General features: G+C 40.9%; 2 protein-coding genes across 4 annotated transcripts in view; one reads left to right on the plus strand and one right to left on the minus strand.

The window, feature by feature from the left end:
• Positions 1 to 1,446: 1,446 nt before the first annotated feature.
• On the plus strand, positions 1,447 to 4,635 carry SFR1 (SWI5 dependent homologous recombination repair protein 1). Of its 3 annotated transcripts, none has more exons than XM_069863851.1 (4): positions 1,447 to 1,694; positions 2,376 to 2,473; positions 3,695 to 4,014; positions 4,237 to 4,635. In XM_069863851.1, exons 1-4 carry the CDS (start codon positions 1,654 to 1,656, stop codon positions 4,426 to 4,428), a joined length of 651 nt encoding a protein of 216 aa, XP_069719952.1. In that variant the 5' UTR covers positions 1,447 to 1,653; the 3' UTR covers positions 4,429 to 4,635. The 3 variants fall into 3 exon arrangements, with proteins under 3 accessions (XP_069719952.1, XP_069719951.1, XP_069719953.1); XM_069863850.1 differs by having other exon boundaries at positions 1,448 to 1,694; positions 3,628 to 4,014; positions 4,237 to 4,634; XM_069863852.1 differs by having other exon boundaries at positions 1,449 to 1,694; positions 2,376 to 2,453; positions 4,237 to 4,634.
• CFAP43 (cilia and flagella associated protein 43) overlaps positions 4,613 to 16,912 on the minus strand; it is a 45,889-nt gene continuing 33,589 nt past the window's right edge. Inside the window, exons 28-39 of the mRNA XM_069864127.1 lie at positions 16,146 to 16,271; positions 15,544 to 15,663; positions 15,355 to 15,462; positions 14,188 to 14,274; positions 13,798 to 13,886; positions 13,219 to 13,426; positions 12,187 to 12,299; positions 11,314 to 11,470; positions 10,332 to 10,496; positions 8,443 to 8,523; positions 6,998 to 7,151; positions 4,613 to 6,421 (exon numbers count right to left, since the gene is read on the minus strand). Coding sequence (XP_069720228.1) covers positions 6,264 to 6,421; positions 6,998 to 7,151; positions 8,443 to 8,523; positions 10,332 to 10,496; positions 11,314 to 11,470; positions 12,187 to 12,299; positions 13,219 to 13,426; positions 13,798 to 13,886; positions 14,188 to 14,274; positions 15,355 to 15,462; positions 15,544 to 15,663; positions 16,146 to 16,271 — 1,566 coding nt within the window. The 3' untranslated portion in view covers positions 4,613 to 6,263. The remainder of the gene's footprint in view (positions 6,422 to 6,997; positions 7,152 to 8,442; positions 8,524 to 10,331; positions 10,497 to 11,313; positions 11,471 to 12,186; positions 12,300 to 13,218; positions 13,427 to 13,797; positions 13,887 to 14,187; positions 14,275 to 15,354; positions 15,463 to 15,543; positions 15,664 to 16,145; positions 16,272 to 16,912) is intronic.

A 16,912-nucleotide genomic window follows, 5' to 3' on the forward strand; every position in this document is an offset into this window, starting at 1 on the left:
AGGTTGGAAAAGACCCACTGGATCATCGAGTCCAACTATTCCTACCAATCAGTAAACTATGTCCCTGAGCACCTCATCCACCCGTCCCTTAAACCCCTCCAGGGAAGGGGACTCAACCCCCTCCCTGGGCAGCCTCTGCCAGTGCCCAGTGACCCTTTCCCTGAAATTTTTTTTCCTAATGTCCAGCCTGAACATCCCCTGGCGGAGCTTGAGGCCATTCCCTCTCATTGTGTCCCCTGTCACTTGGGAGAAGAGCCCAGCTCCCTCCTCTCCACAACCTCCTTTCAGGTAGCTGTAGAGAGCAATGAGGTCTCCCCTCAGCCTCCTCTTCTCCAGGTTAAACACCCCCAGCTCAGCTGTTCCTCATAAGGCCTGTTCTCCAGCCCCCGTTGAGCACCATGGTACATCATTCTGCTCTGAACCGCATGACAGGGGCTGCTCCTCGTCACCACCATCCTCCTGCCTGTTTGGCCAATGCGATTTCTTCATTTTCACTTAGAAAATGACAGAATGGTTTGCGTTGGAAGGTGCCATGAAGGTCCTCTGGTCCAACCCCTCTGCAGCGAGCAGGGACATCTCCAACCGGCTCAGGCTGCTCAGAGCTCCATCCAACCCAATCTGGAATGTTTCCAGGGATGGGGCATCAACCACCTCTCTGGGATCCCATTCCAGGGTTTCACCAGCCTCAGTGTTAAAAATTTCTTCCTTATATCCAGCTTGAATCTACCCTTTTTTTAGTTTAAACCCATTACCCCTTGTTCTGTCGCTACAGGGCCTGCTAAAACCTTTTCCCCTCATCATTGGGGAGGGACTGTTCACAAAGGCTTGTGGCGATAGGATGAGGGTATAAATGGGTATAAAGTGGAGCGGGGCAGGTTTAGACTAGACATGAGGAGTAATTTCTTCCCCATGAGGGTGTGGAGGCCCTGGCCCAGGTTGCCCAGGGAAGCTGTGGCTGCCCCATCCCTGGAGAGGCTCAAGGCTGGGTTGGATGCAGCCTTGAGCAGCCTGATCGGGTGGGCGGTGTCCCTGCAGGAGGCTTAGAAATGGCTGATCTTTAAGGCCCGTGTCCTGCCACGCTGCGGGCTCCAGAGCCGCACAGTGGCTTCTAGGCGGGGTCTCACCAGAGCAGAGGGGCAGAACCGCCTCTCCTTCCCGCACACCCAGAGAGCGAGAAGGCAGAGGCGAGCGGTGCCTTCAGGTGTAACGCTGGGGGGGCTCTGGCTCGCGCTTCCCGCCCGCCTCACCTCGAGACCGACCTTCTCGCGCCCGCCCGCGCCACATCCCCGCCCTGCCCCTCGTCCTTTTAAACCCCGCCCGTCGCTACTTTCCCGCCCTCGCCCCACCCCCTTAGCCCCGCCCCCCGCCCCTTAGCCCCGCCCCCTCCGCACTAAGACGCTGCTCGCCAGCCCCGCCCCTCACAGGAAGCGGGGTTTTGAAGGGCCGGGGCGCGCGCGGCGCAGCTTCCGCTGGGCGTAGGTAGCGGGCGCTGCTCCCCGCGGGCCCGGGGGGTCGGTGGGACTCTCCCCGGCTCCTTTCTCGGTTCCCGGCCCCGCCGCCTCGGAACGGGCGCCCGGAGAGGGCTGAAGCCTGTCTGCCCTGCGGGGAATACCCGTCCCCGGGCGTGCGCGGAGCCTTGGGCGGGTGAGAGTGATGCCAAACGTGGAAAGCCGTGAAACTTCGCAAAGGCTAAAGTGCGCTTAAGTTTCTTCTAAGCAGTTGTGGTTCTTTGAAAACTAGGCAGAATGTTCCTCTGAGAGCGCGTTTTCTTTTAAACACTGTTTCCCAGACATTGTTTGCTCTTTGAAGAGGGTAACACCTCGTGTTTGGTCTGAGCTGAGCTGAACAGAGGCCTCTTTCCCCTCTGTTTCTTTCTTGTGAGGCCTCGTCTGGAGTGTTCTGTACACTTCTGGAATCCTCAACATAAGAAGGGTGTGGAGCCGTTAGAACGGATCCAAAGGAGGGTTATGGGGATGATCTGAGGGCTGGAGAAACTCCTGTATGAGGACAGGCTGAGAGAGTTGGGGTTGTTCAGCCTGGAGAAGAGAAGGCTCCGAGGAGACCTTAGAGCGACCTTCCAGTACCTGAAGGGGCTACAAGAAAGCTGGGGAGGGAATGCTTCATAGTAATATAGTAATAATTATAGTAAGATATTGTATACTAGTTAGTGTCACTCCTCCTTTCACAGAGCAGGGTGCTACTTGCTACGTGGAAAAGCTGAGAAACTTATGAAGATGTCTTCTTTTTTTGAACTTACTAATTAGAAATAAGCCTTAGTGTTCTTGTCAGAACTGTTTACTCATTTGTGCAGCCACATGGCTCATTATAACTGGGTGAAAATGGCACCATATATAATTAATTCTGTCTTTTAACAGAAACCACTATCCATCTCAGGATGGAAGAACCATCTTTGTGCAATACTCCAAAGAATTCTGGAACACCAGCTCCACAGGGTATGAGTTCAGGGAAACAGGTTTGCAAACTTTTTTGTTTTTCCAATAACGTGGCTCTTCAGAGTAACAAAAATGCTTGTGAAATCATCAAGTAGTTTGAAGTCACTGAGTTGCTGTTTGCTGCAAGGCTAAAATAGGTAGCTTATACCCACAGCCACAAAGCTGTGCAGATAAGGAATGTTCTCAGTATACTTTGTATTCATAGCATATACCTGCATACTCAGAGGAAAGTGATGGACTAGTATAATCCAAATGCAATACAAAAATTTAAATACTATTTGGGGTTTGTTTGGCTTTTTTAAGCTGCCATCTTTGGTTTTCTCAAATCCTGGTTTTCTGGGTTGCTGTGTATGCACAGTGACTTTCCAAGACTTCTGCAAAGCACGCTGCTGTCAGTTTGAATGTTCTCCATAATGCTGAGCTCTGCTTTGGTGTCCCCTTGAGCAGGCATCATGGTGATGCTGTCACACTCAACATCTGGACCCGTGCTCGATAGGGCTGGGGGTGGTTTGCAAGTGTTCCTTAACTAGTCCCTTTCTCCCATGTTTTAGTATATTTTCACAGGTAAATTGTTAGACACAAATTATTTTTAAAAAAATCATTAACTTCTTTTGAAGAAAAATAATCACTTTTTAGATGCTTATCCAGGAAGGATCTCAAAGCGTTAAAGTCCAAATTATGCAGATAATTTCTAATACTCTCAAGTAGAATACAGATGTTTTATACTAGTGCTAATATAGAAAGCGTGTATGTTTGGTGGGATGGAACAGCAAAAAATCCAAACTCTCATTTCCATTAAACTAGAGAGGGACATTGAACTTGATAGAATAAAATTAGCCAAGTTCAAATATGCTGTGTATCCTTTGCACAACAACTAGATGGGTGGGTTTGTCTCAGTGGGATACAGAATTTGCTCCTGGAAAATATGGAGGTACATCTTTCCATGTCTTGCAGCTTTGTGTGCGAACACATGTGACAGGATGAAGGTGACTTTTTGGTTGCAAAAGCTATAATGAGAATAGGGAGTCTGCTTTGAAATGATCTTTACAATAAGAAATATTCTATATAAATAATAGCCAGGGTAAACAGTTCTTTGAAATTTGATCAAAAGGTTAAATTATTGTGATTCATCTGGGGTTTTTTTGTTGTTCTCTTGTTTGTTTGGTTTTTTTAGCCAATGAGTGCAGCTCTGAGAGAGCGATTAAGGAAAACAAGACGTTCATTTAATGCTAATTTTACAGTGGCAAAGCGCCTCAAAATAGACACTGAGGAAAAAGACTGTGGTGATGCCAACGAAGGGTGTGTGCCAAAGACAAGTACAGAATGTTCCAGAGTACAAGATGGTTCTGAAAACTTGGAAAGAAATGGCACTGGACATACATGTTTCAAAAACCCCCTGCAGGAAAGTGACCTCTGTGGAGAGGCAGAGAATTCCCACGTGCCGCAGACAGACCTCAGCCAGCAGCCGCCCTTGGAAGAAAAAGCAAGGCTGCTGAAACAAGTGCAGGAGAAGGAGGAACTACTTCGAAGGCTCAAAATGGTTAAGATGTATCGATCAAAGGTGAGGCAAACATCTGAAAAAGCACTTTTGAGTCATTCTTTGAAGTAGAATTCATAGTGTTTCTAATAATTTATTGATTGAAGCAACAATACTGATGCATTTTTGTGTGTGTGGTGGTTTTGTGTTGTCTCAGTTTAAGGTATTTTATAAAAAATACAGCTGCAGGGCATCAAAAAACCCCACGTATCAGCAAGTAACAGGGTTTTTTTGTCCCAATTTCAGAACAACCTGTCTGAACTGCAGGCTTTGATAGTGAAATGGAGAAACAGTACCCAGCTGATGCTGTATGAGCTACAGTCAGCCTTTTCTGCAGATGGCAAGAAAGTGAGTCTCACTCAGCTGATTGATTCTTTTGGATTAGAAGACCAGTTATTGCACTACAGCAGAACAGAAGAAGATTTTGTAGATGCATAATCTACAGGTGCGAAGCGTTCAGTTACACACACGCATAAGCAGAAAAGACTGAGTTCTGATCACATAAGAAGCGTTGATCAGAGAGCAGACTTCGGGACATTATGCTTGGAGGTTAGGAGGTTTTCTCAGGACATACTTGTAAAGAGAAGTACTTGGATACGGTAGACACTGTAAAAGGCATTACTTAACAAGAAACAACCTGGAAAATAGTTATTTAATAAAAATAAAATTATATCAAGTTATACTTTAGAAGGTAGTCCATTCTTTGATTAGTCTTTGCATGGTTACTTGTCTTAGAATGCATTATTTTGTAATTTCTGTTGATGTTCGCACGGGGAAGAGTTCAGATCTTTGTTCATAGATACATCCCTATTTTACAACTGTCTTCCTGCTGCCAGCCAGTCAATGACAGCATTTTGCTAGTTACATGAAAATAACTAATTTTCATGTTAATATCCTGAAGCTGCAATAAGGTATTTTGAATAGCTTTAATTATTATCGAGGGAAATGTGCCAGAATGCACTTGTATTCAGGTACTGGTCCAGACATCCATCTCCAGGGAAGCGTGCCTCAAGCATTCTGCCACAGCCTGAGGTAATAGAAGGGAAGGCAAGAAAATTGCAGTCAACATCTATCTACTCTGCTACTTCATGTGAGAGCCAGGATGCTTTCTGTCTTCAAATAAATAAGAAAAGCAAGGCCTCATCTAATAGGAGTGCTTCAAATACAGCATCATAAAGCTGAATAAAGCTTCAGCATTTCATTTGTCCTCCAATCAATGTCATTTTTTTACTAAACTTGAAATTGCTTATTTTCTCCTCATGGTCTGTGCAGAGAGCGTGGTGACTTCTGTCTGTTTTTATTCTTGAAATCATGGCTTCTCAATTGTAACAATATTTAAGTCTTAACTACTCTACAGCCCTCTCTGCTATGACTGCTGTTCTATGGGATCACATTCCTTATTGTTGTGCCTTAACTGCTTTGTTTACAGATGCTGTTTCCTATTTCCTTAAGGGGGTAATTTCTTACACATGTCAAGGGAAAGAAAATCCAACCCTTCTCATGAGCCCTATCACTGCTAGACTTAAATCTGTACTTCTTACTTGCTTGTTAGAATACTAACTCTTGCTGTCCAGAGAGAATGAATTAAGAACAACCTGCGTTGCTAATTGCAGGTCTTGGAGAGATCTGGCAGGAGAAGAACCTGCCTATCAATGCAAAGGGGTGGGAGAGAGCTGTAGCTATTTCAGGAGGCCAGATGATTCTAAACCTCATTTTCTCATGATTCTCTTGGTGACAGCAGCCACAGCTGCTGCAGGCTGGGGGTAACTTCTATCGCACCACTGTAGCACATACCTGGTCATGCTGAAACAACTTCATCTCAGCAATGTACACCTGTGACATCACAGGTTAAAACATATTTAAAAAGCAAAATTAAGTCAAAGCCGTAGCCATGAACTGAAGCAGCTGAAAATTCATAGTTTTCCTGCACTATTTTGCCTTCAAAATGTCTGCAGTTGCATATTGCAGACTAAGGATGTACAAGCACACCTCACCTGTTCTTCTATCAGTCTACAATTTCTTGCACCATTTGTTTTCTGTAATGAGTGATGTGGTTTATAAAATCAAAAGAGCAGAAATAAATCTCACGAGTTGAAATATAATGGGGATAAGACTAGGTATGAATTGTACAAAACGGACAAACAGGTATCTCTCAAACTGAAGTTATTTTTAAAGAAGTTACAGAAGAAATTGTTTGTGGAAAGAAAAGTTCAGAGAGAAAAGGTAGACATACAAGATCTTTTTCTCAGACAAGACCACGGGGACTTTGATTACTAAAAGATAGGAAATGTTCTTAATCTCCATCTTTCTGCTTCTGCCTGAAGAGTTTCAAACTGTTCTTCCTGTTCCTTTACAAGATCCCGTAAGTGTTTCTGCTTCAAAATCTCCTGGTAGCGCTGCTTTGCAATCTCATTAGAAATGTGCTGTGTGTCTGCATAAAATGAAATATAAGGGTTAGCCTGTATTTGCAGATGATGTATAGTTTGTATTTATATGGCCCTGTCCTGGGGTTCTTCTAAGTTTTGTATAGAATAAGCAAGCATTTTAAAAGAGACTCACAGTTCGGCTGAAGAGTCTTTACAGTTCTGAATAAAGCAGAAAAATTCAAAAGGCACTGGAATGCTTCCTTTAGTTTCTGGCAAGTACCCACAGTTTTGAAAATCTTTTGCTACGGGAAAGATCTCTACAGTTTTACCAATGGTGAATACCCTTCACCTTACTTCCTCTATTCCCTTGAATGGGTGGAAAGAAGTGAAAGAATGATGCCCTGTTGCCTACTGAAGGTATTAATGACTATAAATAGTTTCAGCAATTTAGTCAATTAACTTTGGTTACAAGGGCATGCTCTTAAGTAAACATTGTGGTAGAAAAAGTACTACTAGTAGTGCACATAAAATAAGAAGTAGGTGCTCCTTGTCCCTTAGCTGATGCTGATGGAGAACAGGACCATCTGGCCTTGGCAATATCTTCTGAACGTTCTTTGCTTGTAACTTAAATTGTGACTCACCAGCTGCCTCAAAGATGTGCCTCCTTTCTGAGACAGAGACAAGCATTTCTTTCAGCTGCAGGCTGAGGTTGTAGTTTGCTTGCTCTTCTAAACTGATGCACTTTTCCAACTCTTTAATTCTTTTCTGACGTTTCTTCACGTTCTTCTTGTGCAGCTGTCCATTCCCAAATGAATACAGAAAACATATGAGATTATACAAAAGACATACTTATGATGGAAACCTATAATCTTAATGACTTCCTTGTACCTCAGTAAACTTTTGCGTATTTGGATGTAACTAGTAGCACATTTTGGCTTTACTTTGTCTTTCACAAATATTTCAATATGCTTTGTAAAGTTCTGATTAAGGAGCTGACAAGAGGTCAGGGTAAGAGATATATTAAAGATAAAACTTGAAAGGCAAAGAGAGCAAAGAAAGTCAATGGAATGTGTGAGCTGAGAACATTCTCTTGGCTGCTCTGAGCTGCTGAAAAAAGGGTTGTTGTGCTGAAGCTGTCAGATGGGCTGTAAGGTGACAACACAAATATTGAAGCTTGAAGAGGATGAGGAGGCTGATGCCAGCTACAGCAACCTGGAGAAAATCCAGTGGAATCACTTAAAATCAAGGATAATCGTCATCTGAATATTGAAATAGATGAGAGAGCCAGCAAATCAGATTGTTGTGTCTGTGTTATTTTGAAAACAGAGGGGCAGTGGTATTATGAACAGGCTGGCACTCCTGGAGTGACACAGTAAGGAGTGAAGATTTGGAAGAATGCTTCATTAGAAATGGAAGAGTGACTTTTATAGGCAAAGCTGTGCAAAAAGTGTTAAGCAGATCTGCATTCGGATCAGGAAGGAAAGCATTTAATTCCAGTAACAAAGCAAGTAGATTTCTCTCCATAGGGTTGATCTATGCAGCAATCAATGAATGCAGACTGCTTCGAAAGACTCTAGAGAACTGCTGCTCTAGACAGCTCAGCAGAAGCTGAAAAAACTACTGAAAGGCAATTATTAATGAATAAATACCTGGACAGGCCGGAGCAGTGGGCCTACACAAACCTCATGAGGTTCTACAAGGCCAAGTGCAAGATCCTGCAGCTGGGCCGGGGCAATCCCTGATTTCAGTACAGGATGAGGGATGATGTGATTGAGAGATGCCCCGCAGAGAAGGACTCGGGGGTGCAGGTTGATGAGAGGCTTGACATGAGCCCATGGCAGAGGGGTTGGAACTGGATGATCTTTAAGATCCCTTCCAACCCAAACTATTCTATGATTCTGAGATATATATTCACCTGTGTGTGCTGTTCTGGCTATGCTCCAGCAGTCCTAGAGTTCGCTGAAGAGTCATTATGCCTGTATCAGTTGCAGTTATTTCTTACCAACACCTCTTGCTAATGAAGGAGAGGACTTGCATTTAAACTAAAAATGTGCCTCTCAGACGTGGTGGTTCTCTTAGGATTTACCTTATCCATGATGCCAAGACTCTGCTCCATCGCTGAAATCTGGTGGGTGATGTGGGTGTCGTAGTTCATCATACTTAGGAACTGAAGAATTAAAAGCAGAAAGAAGCCATCTCATTAAGCCTGTTTGTTCTTAACCATTTCATAATTTTGTAAAGACAATCATACATTGCAAAACTCAAAAAACTAGAAGTCTGCACATTGGAAAGTTTTACTAATGATCATAAATGGACATGGTAAATATATTCTTGGATGCTGTGTGACTACTAGACTGTAGAGCTGTTAAAAATAATGTTATCTATTATGTGTTAATGAAACCAAGACCAACCTAATTTGTTGTGAGTTGATCCAAAAACCTCAGCTACATTTTTGCTTATAAGGTAGTCTAACCTAACACAGCTGGAGGCCAAGGTGCTATACAGTCTGTGTTTAGACCAGAGAGGAAAGTGATTGTTTTCTTTTGAGTGGTTTCTCCGTAGTTCTGTTTTATTGTTCTTGTATCTGCATAGTAATTCAGGTTGCACAGAAGTTATTAAAGATGTGTTTCTTCAGCACACTGCTACTAAAATATCCCTTTATCAATTGACAAAGGATAAACAGCCTGTGTAACCCATAATGGGCAGTAAAAAGGTTTTTGTAGATGTAGATCTATCCTTTCAGGATACTGTCCCACCGAAGTGACATGTAAAATTTTGTGAACTGCTCTGGTCAGAAAAGGAGAAACAGGAAAGGCCCAGCAGACCTTCAGCACAAAACTGCTTTCACTCACTGCTTCACAAATAGTCCTTATTCCAGGTGGTCTCTGGGTTTTGTCCCACTCTGTCGCCGTTTATATAAGCCACCTTTCTTTCTATTCTTGTTGTTGGGGTCTCTGTTGCCTTGTCTTTCCTGCTAGCCCCACATTTCTACTCAGAGAGTGAAGTCAAGCCCCTCAAAGCATTCAAATTCTGATTAAACTGGTATTTGCCTTTGTTATGGGCAAGCCTAACTCTCTAAAGAGCAACAGTTCTGCTCATCAGTTAAAATGAAGTTTAAAAGCTAACACATAACAGCAACACTGGTGACTAATTTGCTACAAGAACTTTTCAGTGTGTTGTCACATCACCTCTTTGGAAGGCTGTTTTGTGGGTGGCAGTTACAGAAAGTCCCTTGGCTCTGATTCAGAAGTGAACAAGCAGTTTGGAGGGCAGCAAAATGAAGCCTGACTAAAACAGGTGTTTAGGATTTTCTTTTAATCTTTTGATTGAATTGCAATATCCTTACTTGCCCTCCAACATTCTTCATTTTCTCTGTGCTTTATAGCTCTCCCCACTGCAATATCCATAGCTTACCCATCCTCCAACAACTCTTACTCCAAACCTTTATGCCCCTCACCTCAGCACAACAAAACCATCAGCTTTCCTTGCAGTCCTCTATATCCCATACTGCAATATGCTCAGGCTTCCCCTACAAGCTGTCTTCATCCTCTTCTCTCCCACTGGTATCCTTGGCTCTTACCTTTTCCTACAGTTTTTGGCCTGCCAGCTGGGCTTGTTCAAAGCCCAGTGAGATACCAGATGGGAGCACCTCAGACCTTTCACTTTAAAGGAAGTTATAGTCTTTTATTTAAAGGATCTGTCTTCTGAGGCTGCAAAATCCTCATTCCTTAATCTCGGTGCCGATTTTGAAACAATGAGAGTTAGGGCTAATTTTGCCTTTGTTTACAGCTGAACATACCAAACAGCTGCATCACTGATCACTCTCAAGAATAAAACTTTACTCTGAAAACTAAATTGTTGACTTAGTGGGCATCAGGTTTCTCCATAGGAGTAAGGGACTTAAGAGGTATAAATGATCTTACAGGTATAGCCAGCAAAATTTTCTGTGGTCAAAATATAAAGAAAGTAACTCACTAGCTGGCGGTCTTTTGAAATAGATAGCGTTGCTATATCCCGAGCCTTCTGTTCCAGATCTTCTATCTGCATTCTCATTTTCTTGTGCTCCCATTCCAGATGAAATATCACTTTAGAGAAGTCTTTACATTCCACCATGCTAGCAATCTTTTTTCTTCCTTGAGCCTGAAAAAATAGATTAATCTTCATTAACATATTTTGCAAATTATGGAATAATTATTTGCAACAAGTTGGACAAGCTTCCAAAGTTATAATTTTAGTAAGAAGAACGTGCTATACTGCAGTCTCTTTCTAGACTTTGCTCCAGATGGTTATCTTTTGTAGAATTTTTTCCCTTTTATGCTCTGTGCCACAGCCTTAGATCAGAGGAGGAGATGGAGAAAATTACAGCTAACCTCTCTCTCCACCTTTCTGTCTTTTGAACATGAAGGCATTTTAGCTCTACAGAATACAAATCAGCCCTCTATAAGGTATTCTGCAGTCATTACTGAAGGCTTTGTCCAGTAGCAGTTTTTGTACAGCTAGAATGCCTAAGAAAAGAACCTTTTAATGAGAGTATGAAGCACTGTTTTAAGTAGCATCACCATTTTCACCTTACATAAAAAAGTGTATTATTTTTTAAATCTTAATGTAAGCTACTGTTCAAATGCTTCTTAACTGTGCCTTTGCCTTGAGGGAGTTTTCAGACTGGATTAGCATTTTCTGTTTACAGCGTGTGTAAGTGATGGTGTGTCTAAAAACTGTTGCCATTTTATTGGTCTGAATTATATTGATCAAACATCAAGAAAGCAATCTATATTGCAATCTGTACATCGTGATAAGAGACATTACGGAATCCTTAATAGCTTCTAGATTACAATTGAGCCTCCTGGTGTGTAGTAATGAATTGAAACTAGATGTCAAACTGGAGAAAAAGCAGAGCCCCTGAAGGACAATACATTTGTTTAAAAAGCTTAGATTTCCTTCAGATAATGTAAATTACCATGATAGAGGAATTCAGTTCTTCAATAACACTCCTATTAATGAGAATGGCATCACTGTAGTCTGGGATCCCAGTACTTTCCAATTCCACCTGTCCTTGCTTTAGCAAAAATTGGACAGTCAAATTCCTTTGAAATTTCTTCTTCTCCTCCTGCACCCTAAAATGGCAGAAAACAAGGAGTTAGTGATTTCAACAGGTTTGCATAAATCCTCCTATGATTCTCAGAATGTTTTTATTTATTACTGGTGAGAGGTATTTTCATGTAGGGGTTACTCTTTAAGAGCCTGTCTTGTACTTGCGCCCAAAGCGACTACAGAATTTGCAACTTATTTCCATACATGAAGTTTTCAACCACTGATTCAGTTTGACATACTCCAGCTCATGTTCTGAGAGAAGGTGTCTGTTACTGAACAGAAGTTTTAATAACAACTGAGAAGGATATGGAGAAGACTCCAGCCAGCACCCTTTTTCTTGTATAATTTATCCCCAGATTTAGAATTATAGAATCATAGAATAACCAGATTGGAAGAGACCCATCGGATCATCAAGTCCAACCATTCCCATCAATCACTAACCCATGTCCCTCAGTGCCTCGTCCACCTGTCCCTTAAACCCCTCCAGGGAAGGGGACTCAACCCCCTCCCTGGGCAGCCTCTGCCAGTGCCCAATGACCCTTTCTGTGAAAAATTTTGGTTTGGCCTGCTCACATGTGGTGCAATCACACCTCATTTCAGAAATATTGTAGGTCTCTAGGATGGATCCTAGAGAAAAGAGTGTTGGAGAACACCACTGCATAATTTTGTATGTAACTTTCAGCTCTGTGTCGGTAGAGTAGTAAAACATAGCAAAATATAGGAAAAGAAAAAAAAATACCATCTAAGTTCTTGGAAAATGCCTTCTAGTTCTGACTTAATCTTCTCATCGTCATCCATTCTTCTCTGGAGAAAGGCCTGCATCTCTGCCAGTGTTTGGTCTTTCTGTTTCACCTAAGCAAGCAATATTGTGACATTCTGAATTTTTTCAACTTTGTCAGTATGGCAGGGCAAGCCTCTTCAAGAACAGAGAAGACAAGTTCTTAAGAAGACAAACATATGTATAAATACATAGCCTGGTATTTTGAGAATCTCAGCACATGGACAAGGAGGTTACAATCATAGAATCATAGAATGGTTGCCCTGGAAGGGATCATGAAGATAGCTAGTCCAACCCCCCTGCAGTGAGCACGGACATCTTCAACTCGATGTCAGAGTCCCATCCAACCTGACCTTGAATGTTTCCAGTGTTGGGGCATCTTTATACACTGCTCAGAAAATAATTTATTCATTTACACGTATTTTATTCACATGAAAGGAAATCTGTATATCTTTTGGTCAAAGCTCATGTATCTCTGTCTCTGGAAAACTGAGATTTACACCTTCATGCTTTTAAGCTGAACAAACAGCTTGCTAGAACTTTTCCACACCATCTGTTAGGAATTGCTCTTGACATTCTAAAACAATATGGGAATGCATGGCTGCAAATGTAGACTGATAAAGGGAGAGAACAACTCCAACAGATGATGAAAACCGAATACCTTAATATTTTTTTTGGTATGGACAGAGGAAAGGTAATTTTTTTTTTTTTTTGTAATGAAACCACACCAAAATCATAATCATTCTGATAAAATCCATTCACATTAATATGCTAATTTTTCCTGTGAAGGAGAACTAGATCCCATTTCCCTTCATAGCATTTCTATTATTCTGAACTGAATGTGGTCAGAAGCAACCTTCAAACTCAAATGCAGCTTGTGTGTGTGCTGCATTGTTGTTTCACCATTACCTTGACCCTGCACTTGAACTCCGTAGAACTATCAGATCCGAAAATATCAAGAAGTATACTGGAAAAATAAAGAATTTTACATACCAGCTCCTCAGTTTCCATTTTATTTCTTCTAGCTAGACAAAAGCGTTCCCATATAGATGGGTCTAAGCCATTAGGCATGTACTCAGGACTATCCAGTTCATCCATGGATTTCCTTAACAGGGTACGTGCATGTTTGTAATCTTCAGCTGAGCCTGAACAATTGCCATAGGGGTTTGCAGTGTCAAAGGCCATTTCTGTCACTGGGGCCCTAGTGCACATATAGAGTACATAAAATATTTACTTTTTATTATCTCTTGCACAAAAGAAGTGCAAAAACAACTATGAACATTTCATTCTTTCAAGTTCCTAGCAAAGAACAAATAGGTAAGACTGCATCTTACACAAAATAAGAATATATGTTTTTGAAACCTGATGATTATTTAGATTGCATTTAAAATAGATTGTGGGGGGTGAATGAGGAAATATAAGTACTCAAAAAAGCAATTGTTAAATAGCCAATAAAAAGCAGGCAGCCCACTGATTATCAAAATAATTTTGACCATTGAAATAAATAGCATTCTCATTCTTGACTCCCAAGAAACACCAATATTTAAGCAGATGGCATCAGGAGGATCTTACTCTGGTCGACGTTTGTAAAGTTGGGAAAGTTCATTAAGGAGATCAGCAGGTAGGTCAGCAAACTCCTTTGTAAAACCACATTCCAGTTTCTAGGAGGGAAACAGAAAGCTTTCTTGTTACCAAAACGTTATTTTTAAAAAAGCATTAACCTGCTCATACCTTAGAAATATAGAACATGGTGCTCTTCCAAGCACTGTCAAGCATCACAGGAATCCGGGATACTTCATTAATTTTTCTGTGCACATACTCTCCTTTACAACTGAATTTCAGCAATCAGCAAGTTGACCAGAACTCATCCCATGCTCACAGTGAAGTACATTCTTCTTGTTATCAAGACACAGCATTAACTTTTTAATTTGTGAACCTCCTTGTGTTTGTCAAGAGTCTCACCTTCTCTTCAACTATTGCATTTTCATAGGTGTCCATGTAAGCCACAATTTTATGTTCTGTAGTCTGGAGTGTTTTCGTAGTCTTGTCCTATAGCAAAACCAAAACATTTCAGGAATGAAACTCATCCAGCAGAAGCACCAAGCAGCCACTCATTTACACTGATGAAGCTGACGCTTTCTTATTTCTAGAGAAAAACATGTGAGCTGTTTTCACTAACAAGTCAATGCCTTCTTCTGCAGGTTAATTGTAGATACTGCTAATGGGTGAGCAGGTGTGAAATTAAATTAGTCCCCTGCTTAAGACAGTAAGAAATTTGTGGAAGAAATATACAAATGCTTACAAGTCTTCATATTAAAATCTGAATGTAAGGACCTTTGTTGATAGTTGTTTTCACTTGCACAAAGATTTCCTTTTCCTTTCACATCATCACAGGTAACACAGTGCAAAAATTCACAAATGCTGTTCAATGGAGTGTTTTAATTTGAGAATGCAGCTTCCCTTTCGTCATAACATAGTTCTGCTACCTGTCAGGATACTACGTCTTACTGAGGCTGTTAAATGCCTCTACTCTGCTGGGGAGATCCTTCTCCTGTATTTCACAGTTTGTATGGACCAAAAGATCTACCTATGGGAAGAGTTAGAATTTTTTTTTTTATATGATTTGGCAGGGATGGGTAAACGCGTCAGGAGACTAAATTGGTCAATAAGATTATAAACACTTTGTGCTCAAGGGTATGTGTGTCAGATACTCAAAAGCAACCTCTGTCTATGCTTTGAACTGGCAAACACAAGTCAGCATGGCCCTCACTTCAGTGAAAAACGTGATGGCATTACATTCATGTCCTAAAAGCATCATAGTTGCTGCTTCCAGCTTGACACTGGATACTAAAAAATACTATATATAACAACCATTAGCAGCATGCCCTTCTGAATGCATAGAATTTTACCAAACAACTCCAGCTGAACCAAAATGAGTATATCTATTAAAAAACATATGTATTTATAAAGTATGTCACCTGTACAAGTTGAAAAATATATCAGTGACCCTGTAAATTGTCAGAAAATAATCTACAGCAAAATTTTTATTTGGAAAGAGCAGTCCTCACAAGAAAATGTTTTGTAAATATTACACTTTTCCTAAGAACAGCATTCCAAATGACTACTTACTTTTTCTTTCTCCTTTTTCACAAGAAAATTATGAAGTCCAGCTTTTCTAGTGTCCAACTCCTCATCCAACAGTAAAGCGTAAACAAGATTGACTATTTTGAGTTCTTCCTGTAAAATGATTGTATTAAAAAATGTTAACTTTCCTGATGCACAGTGACAGAGAAGAAAAATCAATGTTCTCTGCAATACCTGGTAGATGACCATCTCTGATTTCACTTTCCTTTCAGAGAGTTTACACACAATCTCATCAAAATTTTGTGTTGTTTCCTGGATGGAAGCTTTAAGTTTCTTCAGTTCATCTTCCAGTGCCTGGAGAAGGGAAGGACAAGAGCAGCAATATCATATCTAGAAGAACAAAGAAGCTCAGATATTGTAGAATGAAAATATGGAATTGTATCCTTTAGCCAAAAGGTCCCAGAAATTATTTGTTTGGAAGGAGAGTGCTGCCAGGCTACCAAGTTATGTTGTCCAAATACGACTTCGAAGAATAAAAAGAGTTGTATCATTTGCGTATGGCATGAGCAACTCTGGGAATGGAACCTGAAAAAAATTTTAGGAATACTGGTACATTTGTGAAGGAAAGTTTGTGAGATGCCACAGGCTTTGGCTTGTATTACTTGGTATAAGTAGAGATTGTCTAGTCTAAGCTAGGACTTCTTTCATATGCCACATGATCTTTGTTCTTCATTTGTTCTCCATTTATTCTGTGTATTAGCATTTTCAGAAGTAGCTCCTGAAACTCTGGTGATGAGCATGTTAACAAAACCACTCCTTTTCTCATTTTAATTTACCCTTCTATATTCCTCTTTTTCTTCATTCAGTTCCTTGACTTTTATCTCATATTCTCTAAATATTCTCTTTTCTTCTTCATTCCAAAGATGCTCAGGCTTGGAGAGAAAAGGAGGTGGAGGAATATCCTGGAAGCATTAAAGATAAATATGTTTCAAAAGCAACATTAAGTCCCCATCTGCACACTAACAAACTCTAGCACATCTCAAGATGAATTAAAGGTATTCCTTAGTGGTAAATAAGGTACAAGACTTAAGTCTAAGTTACCTATATATTCTGTTTCTCTGGTCTGTCACTTGCACAGTAATTTTGGTGACACATATTGTGCTATTCTCTCTCAATTGCTTATAGGAATTCACTGCTGGATCTTGTAAAAGACAAGTATTTTGTACTCAAACATACTGCTGTAGATACTAGATACCTCACGTTTTCTGCTTCAGAAAAAAATCTAACTCAAAAAGGTAACCCAAATCTAACTCCATGCTAACGTATACTTCTAAGTGGTGCCCTAATTTTCCAAAAGAGATCAAATCCAGGGAAAATGCTTGGTCCTGCCGTACTCTTTTTCTGTGACATTTCACATTTGTTCCTTTCTTTACTTGTGTACTATCTATATTGGCTGAGTTAAAATGGAATACAGTATTTTTCTGTGAGATCACAGTGATGGAAAACAGGCTCTTCCTCCACCAGTTGTTATAATGGTAATACCAGATTATGTTCCTGCAGTATTCCACTGTGACAGGGACAGGTGTTATGGATAAGTCATATG

This window comes from Phaenicophaeus curvirostris, chromosome 9 (genome assembly GCF_032191515.1).
Source record: "Phaenicophaeus curvirostris isolate KB17595 chromosome 9, BPBGC_Pcur_1.0, whole genome shotgun sequence".
NCBI lineage: Eukaryota > Metazoa > Chordata > Aves > Cuculiformes > Cuculidae > Phaenicophaeus > Phaenicophaeus curvirostris.

What these genes read in the sequence shown, in the direction of transcription:
- SFR1 (XM_069863850.1), top strand. Translation starts at nt 2,396, where the DNA reads ATGGAAGAACCATCTTTGTGCAATACTCCAAAGAATTCTGGAACACCA. An exon ending in GTATGAGTTCAGGGAAACAG is followed by an intron (nt 2,474 to 3,627) that starts GTTTGCAAACTT and finishes TGGTTTTTTTAG; the next exon opens with CCAATGAGTGCAGCTCTGAG. An exon ending in TTAAGATGTATCGATCAAAG is followed by an intron (nt 4,015 to 4,236) that starts GTGAGGCAAACA and finishes TCCCAATTTCAG; the next exon opens with AACAACCTGTCTGAACTGCA.